An 11,602-nucleotide genomic window follows, 5' to 3' on the forward strand; every position below is an offset into this window, starting at 1 on the left:
TGCTTATATATATATACAAATGCAGAAAAATGATAAACATGAAATTCAGAATAGTGTTTCTATCAAAGTAGGGGTATTTGAGAGGCTTTAATATACAGGTAATTTTTTTCTTAAGCTAAGAGTAGATATATGGCTACTTATATCATCATATTTACAGGTCTCAAATATTTCATAATATATAAGATTTAAAAAAACACTTCTCTAAGTTGTGGAGGTTCTGGTCTCTTACCCTTTTATTGCACTAGTACTATTTATTGAGAGTTATTAATGATTGAAGCATGGCTCAATAACTACTTTCTGATTATGTTAAAAACAATGAGTATGGGGATTTCCCTGGCTGCCCAGTGGTTAGGACTTCGCCTTCCAATGCAGAGCTAAGATCCCAAATGCCTCGTGGCCAAAAAACCAAAACGAAAAACAGAAGCAGTATTGTAACAAATTCAATAAAGACTTTAAAAGTGGTCCACATTAAAAAGAAAAATCTTAAAAAAAATGAGTATCAAAATAATTTACATATCTATTTCTTCTTTTCTCCTGAATCCACGAAGTAATAGAGGCAAAGAACTTTAACAGTGTGTGGCCCTAATCCTATTGTGGTTCAGTTTGACATTAATATTTTTCCAGTGGAGAGAAGCAAATTGACTAGTAGATAATATTTGAAAGGCCTGGAACTACTTCATCTCCATGGCCATATCAGAAAAAACCTTATGATTCTTACTAAGTTTTTCATTCCAATCACCTCAGCAATCGTGGCTGTAGAAAAAAACATCTGATAGCTTATTGATCAGAGCCTGAACTAACTAGGTCCTGGGAACCTAATTATATTTCTATTATATATTAACAACAAACAATTAGAAAATGAAAAATTTTAAATACAATTTTAATGGCATAAAAAGCACTAGATATCTCAAAATAAATCTAACCAAAAATGAACAAAACCTGTACACTGAAACTATAAAACATTGTTAAAAGAAATTAAAGAAGACCTAAATAAATGAAAAAATATACCTTATTCATGAACTAGAAGACTTAATATTGTTAAGAAAGTAGTGCTCCCTCGATTGATCTCTAGATTCAGTGTAATTCTAGCAAAAATTTGTGCAGGGTTCTGTATATGTGTCTGTGTGTATATAAAATAATTTGATTCTAAAATTTATGTAGAAATGCAAAAGACCTAGAAAAGCCAAGGAAATCTTGAAGAACAACAAAGCTGGGGGATTTATATTACTAAATATCAACACTTATAATTAGGTTACAGAAATTAGGACAGTAGGACATTGACATAAGGATAGACAAGCCAATGAAATAGAGTCCAGTTGAAAGTCCTGTATTGAAATCAGGAGGTGTTTTCAATAATGATGCCAAAATGGAAAATATGTATTTTTGAGTCATACCTCACCCCACACATGCAAATAAATTCATGTATTATAGATATAAATGTGAGTGATAAAACAGTAAGTAATTTTAGAAGATGACAGGAGAATATTCTCATGATCTGCTAATATTTTGTTGAAGATTTACATCTATATTCATAAGGAATAGTAGTCTGAAATTTTCTTTTCATGTGGTGTCCGTATCTGGCTTTGGTATCATATCTATGCTGGCCCCATAGAATGTTATGTCCTCTTCAATTTGAGGGGAGGAGTGTTGTAAGGATAGGTTTTAATTCTTTAAATGTTTGATTAAATTCACTGGTGAAGCCATCTGGTCCAGGACTTTTCTTTGTTGTGAGGGTTTTGATTACTAATTTAATCTCTTAACAAGTAAGTAATCTCTTAACAAGTAAGTTATGCATCTGTTAAGATTTTCTATTTCTTTTTGAGTCAGTTTAGATACTTTTTGTGTATTTTTCGTCCATTTATTCTAGGTTACCCTTTTTATCTCTGTGAGATTGGTGGTAATGTTCCCACTTTCATTTCTTATATTAGTTTTTTTGTGTCTTCACTCTTTTTCTCTTTGCCAGTCTAGCAATTTGTCAATTATGTTGATCTTTTCAAATAACCAACTTTTGGTTTCATTGATTTTCTCTGCTGTTTTTGTAGTCTCTATTTTGTTTATCTCCACTCTAATCTTTATTATTTCCTTCCTTCTGTTAGTTTTAGGTTTATTTTACTCTTCTTTTTCCAGTCCTTGAGGTGTAAACTTAGATTATTGATTTGAGATTTTTCATCTCTTTTAATGTAGTCACTTAACAGCTATAAATTTCCCTCTGAGCATTGCTTTCACTGCATCAAATAAGTTTTGGTATGTTGTGTTTTCATTTTCATTCATCTCTAAGTATGTTCTAATTTCCCTTGTGATTTCTTCTTTAACCCATTGGTTGTTTAAAGGTGTGTTTTTTAATCCCACAGATTTCTCCTATATCTTCAAAGAAGACACTTGGTATGATATTTATATTTTTAAAATCTATTAGGATTTGTTTTGTGGCCTAACATATAGTCTATCCTGGAGGATGTCCCATGTGCACTTGAGCAGAATGTGTATTCTACTGTTGTTGGGTGGAATATTCAGTGTAGATCTGTTAGAGCTGGTTAATTTTTGTTTATGGCCTGAAGTATGGGTCCAACTTCATTTTTTTGTATATGGATACCCATTTGTTACAGCACCATTTGCTGAAGAGATAATTTTTTCCCCATTGAATGATCTTGGCACCCTTGGCAAAAGTCAGTTGGTCATATATTTATGGGTATATTTCTGTTCCAGGCTCATCTTGAATATTTCTTGCCCCAGTCCTAGAATCAGCCATTTTTTCAATGAGTCCTGATTTTTTTAAATTGGAGAATGATATTAGAAACCAAGGTCTGGGGACTTCCCTGGTGGCAGAGTGGTTAAGAATCTGCCTGCCAATGAAGGGGACACGGGTTCGAGCCCTGGTCCGGGAAGATCCCACATGCCACGGAGCAACTAAGTCCTCACGCCACAACTACTGAGCCTGCACTTTAGAGCCCATGCTCCACAACAAGAGAAGCCACCGCAATGAGAAGCCTGCGCATCGCAACGAAAAGCAGCCCCTGCTCGCCGCCACTAGGGAAAGCCTGCACGCAGCAACGAAGACCCAATGCAGCCAAAAATAAATAAATAAATTAATTAAAAATTTCAATCCTATTAAAAAAATAAGAAAAGAAAGAAGCCAAGGTCTGAGCACTAGGTTTACAAGCTCTCGTAATTTTTAAAAATAATATAACTATATTTTTAATTTCCTCTAATTGCTCTGAGGATATTAATTACAGCTCTTTTAGAACTCCTTATATTTGTTCTATTAGTGGTGCTTCCTTGGATAGTATTAATCATTGCATTTGTTTAGTCATGGAGTTAGTTTTCGTTAAATATTTGGTGATCCTTATGTGTGTGCTTACATTTGCATTTGGGAATCCCTGTTTGCTTTTCTCTGGATGACGTTTCTGTTTTCTGTAGCCTGCTGCCAGTGATTGTGGAGGAGGGGTAAGATATGCAGATTGTGGAGGAGGGGTAAGATATGCAGACAGTGAAGTCTGTCAGCAATTCATTTTCTCTGTGTGTGGAGGCATTATCCTGCCTCTCTTGCCCGAATCCCCTTGTCCCAGTTCAAGGGTGAATGCCTCTGGTGCCCGATGATTAGCTCAAATGGGAATGAAGATACACAAAAAGGTCAGTCATTCCCCTGGTATCCATATCTACATCTTTTAAACTTAGGGTGCCTCTGAGCTGCTCCCAAATTTCACAGTCATCTTCTGGATCTTTTTAGTCTTATAGTTTCTTTAATCAATCTAATCCCATCTACCTTACATTTTTCAGAGACCCTCAAAGTTTCTGATGGCCCTCTTCATAATTGATTGTTAGCATTCTTTTTTTTTTTTTTTTTTTTTGGCTGTGCCACCTTACTTGTGGCATGCAAGGATCTTTGTTGCGACATGAGGACTCTTAGTTGTGGCATGCATGTGGGATCTAGTTCCCCAACCAGGAATCAAACCCAGGCCCCTTGCATTGGGAGCGTGGAGTCTTACCCACTGGACCACCAGAAAAGTCCTTTTTTTAAAATTAATTTTTACTGGAGTATAGTTGCCTTACAATGTTGTGTTAGTTTCTACTGGTTGTTAGCATTCTTATGTTCATATTAAAACACACACACACACAAACACACACACACCCTTTTCTATCATTTCTAGAGATTTTGGTAGGGAGGGCATGTAGGTCCTGACCTCAGTCCACTATCTTGGTGTAAAATCTCCAACATGAAAGAAGTTGGAAATATGAGAGTGGGAAGAAATATATTTATTGGGTTGACCAAAAGTTTCATTTGGGTTTTTCTGTAACACCTTATGGAAAACCCCGAACAAACTTTTTGGCCAACCCAATACACGTACATGTCTGGTAGTCTCTCTTCACTGCCTACTCAGCAGACATTTTCCCACCTTTTGTCTGCCAATGGAACTTCAGTTTTGTAGCAGATGGAAATCACTTGATATCAGAGAATTTGGTCTAAACCCTGACCAAATTTGGTCTAAACCCTGACCAAGGAATAAATTATGATTGATCAAAACTATTCTCAATAACCCTTTTACCTTTACCAGCTATTGGCCTAGGGTGGGCATGTAACCTAATTAGGGCCAATGAAATGTAAAGGAAAGTCTTAGAGCGAGGAGTCTGGGATCTTCTCTTCTTGAATAATATAACAGAGCCTCAAGAGGAGAAAGCCCCTTCGTTCTCAATCCTTTTCTCCTGTAAAGAAGTGATGCCTGAGCTTCCCTGGTGGCGCAGTGGTTGAGAGTCCACCTGCTGATGCAGGGGACGCGGGTTCGTGCCCCGGTCCGGGAAGATCCCACATGCCGCGGAGCGGCTGGGCCCGTGAGCCATGGCCGCTGAGTCTGCGCGTCCGGAGCCTGTGCTCCGCAACGGGAGTGGCCACAACAGTGAGAGGCCCGAGTACCGCAAAAAAAAAAAAAAAGAAGTGATGCCTGGAGCTGCAATAGCTATCTTGTGATCCTGAGATACAAGCACAAAAAATGAATAAAGAACAACAGAAACATGCTAGGTGCTTAATAAAAACACTGAGCTGTTGAATGGCTTCTGATTAAGAAAACAGTAAATGTCCTTATGGTTAAAGTCACTGCTGTCTGATTTTCTATTACTTTTAGCTGTGTTCAAATATACCATGTAAATGGATATAAAATAATTTTCTAATAATATTCTAAAGTAACATAGATTAAAATCTACTTCTAATATTTCTTACATTTCAATTTTTGTCCCCTCAGAATTAAACCTGGAGGAGCAGCCAAAAATCTCTACTTGTTCAATAAAGGACTCTAGAATCTCAAAGAATACTGTATTTAGAAAACCTGCAAAAGTGATTTTCAATTTAGATCAAATTGCACAGAATTCAAAGCTAGAACAGTCATGGAAGAAAAATCTTTTTGAAAGAGTGCAGGCAAGAGCTCAGGCAATGCAGCAGAAAATCATAGATAAGGAAAATCTGAAGAAGGAACTAGAAAAAAAGGCTGAAGAAAAACTCCCCAGGGATAATTTGGCCAAAGAGTGGTTTAATACTGAAAACATGACACTGAACACTCGTGCGTATTTACTCGACAAACTTCTACCCACCTTAGTTCCTGGAATGGAAAAAATGTTAATGCAAGTGGAAAAGAAAAAGCTTTTGGCAGAAGTTGATATTCCAACCAAGTTTGATCCAATTAACCATTTGGGGGAATACTTAATGAGAAACAACCCTAATTACATCAAAGACTCAGGAATGTCTGGTTATCAGAGGGTGATGAGAAATATCGCAGAAGACCTGAAGATAAACGTTCCAAGCACTACTTACAACAGGTACAGTTTGTTGTATTTTCAGCTGATGATCTAGCTCCTTATGTTGGAAAGCAAGTAGAACAATAACATAATCATACAAATAGGACTTAAAGTAATTTTATAGTTCTTCAAAAAGTATTTATTGAGCTACTACTATGTGCTTCACTTTTATGAGGCACTGTGAAGACTAACGAGGTATATTAAGTAAGTTCCTTGTACTGATGAATTTAGTTATCTCACTAGGATCCCAAGTGTATATTTATTTGTTTATTATTTGTCTTCTTGCATTGGAAAGTAAGCTATATGAGAGGAAGGACTTTTTAAAATTTAACTTTTCAGATAGGTAATATGTTTGCCTGGTTCAAAAGCTGAAACGTATAAAGTGTTATACGGTAAGAACTTTCTCTCCCATTCTTATCCTCCATCCACGCAGTGCTCCACCTCTGCTATAAATAGCTACTGTTCTTAGTTTTCAGTGGATCCTTCCAGAGTTTCTTAGTGCATACATAAGCAAATGCAAATATACATTCTTAATTTTCTTCCTTTTATCCAAAGCATGTGAATGAGTTACAAATATTTTCCTCTGTTTTTCACCTGTCATTTATCTTGTGTCTTGTAGAGGATTTTTTACTTCTATGTGGTCAAATTTATTTACTTTTATTTTATGGCTTCTGGGCTTTGAGTCATTGTTACATTTCATTTCAAGATGTTAAAAGAACATGTTTTCTTCTGGAATTATTTTAATTTTAATTTAAAATATTAATCCATTTAGAATTTATCCTAGTGTAAGATTTAAAATATGTATCCAACTTTTTCTTTTCCAAATGACTACATAGTGAGCCCAATAACAGTTACTGAATAGTCTATATTTGTTCTTTTCTAATCACTACTGTCTATTCTTGTGTGTTTACTTTTCAATATGAACTTTAGGATTGGTTCATCTACCTGAGAAAAAAAAGTGGGGGAGAGAGAACACCAAAAGAAACGTTATAGGAATTTTTATTGAAATAAGATTAAATTTATTCATTATCTTAGGGAAAATCAACATCTTTAATAATGACAAGTGTTTCTATATGAGAATGCTTGTCTTTCCATTTGCTCATCTTATTCTGTATCAGTCAATGTTGTCTTAAAGGTGTTAGGAATATCATGAAAGAGTTAAAGTATTTAAAGATGCTTTCTTTGCCGAGATTATCAGAATTAGGGTTTCATCTTCCTCTGGCAAAAATCCAAGATCCATATGTCAACACAAGACAGTTTCAGGCATTTGTAGAATATTCAGAAATCCTAGGGATGCTTTACAGCAGCACAATGTCTATTGACTTAAAGCTTGGATACCCAGCAATCTTAGCAAAAACAGTCCTGCTTTTAAATTCTCTGAACTATATCACTGTTTGTGTTGTTCTCAATCCATTAGAGAGCTTTGGAGAAGTCCATTCATTTTAGGAATGAGAGTTTTCCTTACTTATGCTCAAGAAAAAAGACACATAATATTTTTGTTTGGTTTGTTAAGACTTTATCTTCTAGTGATAATGTTAAACTGTCTGTTTGACTCAACCTGATCTGAAAATTTTTCATCTGCCTACTTCCCTTGACAAAAAGGGATTCATCTTTGTTTGGTGTCTAAGTACGATAGATAGAGAAGACACTCCTTACTGATTTGGAACAATTTATATAGTGGTAGCCACTTATCTAAAAAATAAAATATCACTGCTATTTGTAAGTTTTACATATGCAATATACTTTCATTGCTTTCCCTCAGGGCTCCTGAAAGACAGGTATAGAATTGAAGTGGACTATAATTCTTACATGTAAATTTGCAAAACTGATAAGGAGGGTAGGTTTGTGTCATTTTGTTTTTCTTCATATTTTCTTTTCTTTTAGCATCTTTTCCCTCTGATTCTTGATCCCTCCAATTCTTGAGAATGCATATTCTATGTCACTACTGCCTTATTGTGAATTGATAATGAAAAATATTTGCACTTAAAGTAAGATTACAGGGCTTCCCTGGTGGCGCAGTGGTTGAGAGTCCACCTGCCGATGCAGGGGACACGGGTTCGTGCCCTGGTGTGGGAAGATCCCAAATGCCGCAGAGCGGCTGGGCCCATGAGCCATGGCTGCTGAGCCTACGCCTCCAGAGCCTGTGCTCTGCAACGGGAGAGGCCGCAACAGTTAGAGGCCCGCATACTGAAAAAAAAAAAAAAAAAAAAAAATTACAAACTTTTGAAAGCTTGATTATGGTGATGTAAGATTACAAACTTTTGATAGCTTGATTATGGTGATGGTTACACATATTTATACGTGTTGAAATTTATACAACTATGCACCAAAAATGGTTAATTTTACTGTATGATATATATTTTTTAAAGTTAAACATTAAAAAGGAAGTGTAGAGAAAGATTATTAATGTTAGAATTTCACACTATTGCAGAGAAGTACACTATTGCACACTATTTTCTATCATATTGCACACTATATTGCACGCCATTTTCTATCATATCTATATTTCCAACACTGAGCAAAGTATTTGGCATGAGTTGGGCCTCAATAAATATTTGTTAGATGAATGAATTAGTAACTTAAATTTATTGAGGAGTCTTCACAGTCAATCAGTAATTATGGCATAATTATTCAGTGCTTAATGTTGAGCCATACCTTATACGAAAAAAAAAATACAAAATTTGGTTCTTGTTATGAGGAGCTTATACACTCTAGTTGAGGAAATATGACTAAAACATAGCTAAATTTACCAAAATAGTTGTCCACATAGCACTCTCCCTACTTCCTACACTTTTATCAACCTGTTCCATCTGGTCTTTTTTCCAGGCTCTCTTCAATAAATGTCACTTACCAATATGACAACATTCTCTCTGCTTCTAGGCCCAGTGGAAAGTTTGCAGTCCTCATCTTACTTGACCTCTTAGCAGTGTTCAATTATGTTGGCCATTTCCTCCTTGATATACTGTTTCCCTTCCGTCCATGATATCATTCTTTACTAGTTTTCCCTCTACCTCTGTTTAATCCTTCTCAGTATCCTTTGCTGGTTCATTCTTTGCTACCTGATCTTCAAATATTAAGGTTCCTTAAGGCATAGTTCTCCTATCACTCCATAATCCATTCCTGAGTGCCCTCATTACAACACATGTAACTATTTATTCAGTATGTGCACTTGGATGTTTCACCGAGCATCTCAGTTTCAACAAGTCATTGCCTTAATTGATCATCCATCCAGATTTTTAAGCCAAAACCAGAGGGATCAACCTTGACACTTTCTACTTCCTCATTAATCACTTCCAGTCAATCATTAGTATTCATTTCTGACTCTCCCCACTGCTGTCACCCTAGTCTAAGCTACCATCATCTGTCACCTGCAATATTGCAATAGTCTCCTAATTGTTATGTTTACATCCATTTTGCCCTCTTCCACTCTATCGCTTACCTATAACTGAAGTGATTTTTTTAAAGTTTAACGTTTTCATATTTTTCTCCAGTGTGAAACCTTTCAATAGTATCCCTTTATTCTTAGGATAAAAACCAAAATCCTTAACTAGGCCTATACAAACTTTCTTGTATGACCTGGTCTCTGACTTTCTTTCTAGCCCGGGCTCCCACCTCTCTCATTCTCACACTCTATACCCCAGGCATATAGGATTTCTTTCAGTTCTTCAAACATACTGTGCTGCTTTCCACTTCAGGATCTTTTCACATGTTGTTACTTCTTTCCCTTCCTCTTTATCTTATCCTACCAGTCCTTCAGAGTTCAGCTCAAATACCACTTCGTCATGAATTTGGGTTGGGATCTTCCCGTATAGGCTCTCTCACTGCATCCTGTGTTTCTTCTTCATCACACTTATCACAATTGTAATGGTTGTTTCTCCTGCTGTAATGTGAGCAGGAACTACATCTGTCATATTCACCATTGAATCCCCAGCATCTAACACTGTGTCGTGTAAGTAATGCTCAATAAATATTTGTTAAATGAATTAACTGACATATTCTAATCTGGCTTAGAATGATGAAAGTTTTCTTGTTTTTTTTTTTTTTTTTAGATACATAAGATTATTTTGAGATATGTCTTAATTTGGAGTAATTGAGTATTTAATTTTGAAATCTCTATGATTAATCATCTGTACTTAAGTGGGAGGCTATAATAAATGTTCTTCATCATTTTATAAAATTCCAAATAGGCCTAATTATTTAGCTGTTCAAATATCATTGATTAACCAGTAACTTAGATTTTTCTTAAGTCATTGAACCTTATGTCAGGAACTTCATTTCATAATAAGCTGTATATTGAATAAACAGAAGAAAATGGGTTAAGTACAATAACTAAGTAGACACATATCATATATGTATTTTTATAGGAATACTCATCACAGGAATAATGTGGACATGCTCCAAGAATGGCAAGAAGTCCAATTTAGCTCTGTGAAACTAAGACCATCAGAGCTTAAAAACAAACAAACAAACAAAAGCTGAGTTTATTAACTTGCCAGGCAAAGGAATCTACACCAGTGAAGAATTCACTGACTAGTTTGCTGAAGGGGAAAATTCTGGAGTTTTTAAGTGTTAGGAAGGGAGCTTTATAGTGGTTATACTTATAACAACTGAAGACGATCACACTGTATATTGGACAGAGTGAGTCCATAGGTTTGTACATGATTGATTAAAACAAGTTCTATTGTTTAGCAGTCAAGAAAGAGTCTTCCATTAGGTCTAGTAATAGTCTGGTGTACTGGGTTCACTCAAAGTTCATGGTCAATTACGCACTTAAGCTGGTTAGAACCAGTTTTTATGAAATACAACATTCAGTTTTGATATAATCTAGGCAAATAATCTGGAAGATTTTCCATACACAGCTTGAATGGATGGATAGGATTTGGATTGTCACAATTAGGGTAAGGAAGCATTTTTACCTCTTTAATCAGTTAGATTTATACTGTACTTTTCTTTATTTTTTTTTTTAATTTTTTTTTTTAATGCATTCATTGTGTAATTTACAACTGATAATAAAAATGACATTTTTCCTAGGGAAATCATGTTTAATTTTTTAAATTGTAAACATGAAATTAGATACAATTAGAACTCTATTAATATAATTTGCTCCAATTATACAATATGTCACAAGCCCATCAAGGTACACACATCAGAGGCTTGGAACCCCCTGATTAAACCAGACCGTGCTCTTAGGGGAGTCCTCACTTGTCCTGACGCCAGAGGAGGGGGTGGCCAGAGTCCAGGGCCAAAGCAAGAGTATCCCTGACACAGAGCCACCTCTAATATTTAACATAGCTTCGTGAAGATCTATATTTTCAATTTCTGTCAACAACTAGTTTTTTCTCTATGCCATTTTCAAGGACTCTTCCAAGGTTAGCAGGATTTTTATAGAGTGTACATATGATAAATCAAATAAAATTGAGTATTGGCAGAATATTGAGATCCCAGAAATGCTTTGAGTTGAACTATAACTCTTTACCTAACTTTCCTCACTCTTTTCAAGTGAAGACATGAGGAGTTCTGAATTGAAACTGTATACAAGCTCCTGTGCCCCTGTCCCTTGAAGTAAAAGGCTTTTGCTTTAGTCCCCCAGGTCTCCCCTGAGTCTCAAAAGGCTGGCTCAAGAGTCAATGAGGGCTTCCCTGGTGGCACAGTGGTTGAGAGTCCGCCTGCCGATGCAGGGGACACGGGTCCGTGCCCCGGTCCGGGGGAGATCCCACATGCCACGGAGCGGCTGGGCCCGTGAGCCATGGCCGCTGAGCCTGCGCGTCCGGAGCCTGTGCTCCGCAACGGGAGAGGCCACAACAGTGAGAGGCCCGCGTAA

General features: G+C 36.2%; 1 protein-coding gene across 1 annotated transcript in view; it reads left to right on the plus strand.

Annotated features, from left to right (window-relative positions):
* Window positions 1–2,786: 2,786 nt before the first annotated feature.
* Window positions 2,787–11,602, plus strand: part of EFCAB5 (EF-hand calcium binding domain 5) — an 89,743-nt gene continuing 80,927 nt past the window's right edge. The window contains exons 1-2 of the mRNA XM_007452467.1: window positions 2,787–2,799; window positions 5,232–5,802. Coding sequence (XP_007452529.1) covers window positions 5,420–5,802 — 383 coding nt within the window. The 5' untranslated portion in view covers window positions 2,787–2,799; window positions 5,232–5,419. The remainder of the gene's footprint in view (window positions 2,800–5,231; window positions 5,803–11,602) is intronic.

Source organism: Lipotes vexillifer, unplaced genomic scaffold (genome assembly GCF_000442215.2).
Source record: "Lipotes vexillifer unplaced genomic scaffold, Lipotes_vexillifer_v1.1 scaffold216, whole genome shotgun sequence".
Classification (NCBI taxonomy): domain Eukaryota; kingdom Metazoa; phylum Chordata; class Mammalia; order Artiodactyla; family Lipotidae; genus Lipotes; species Lipotes vexillifer.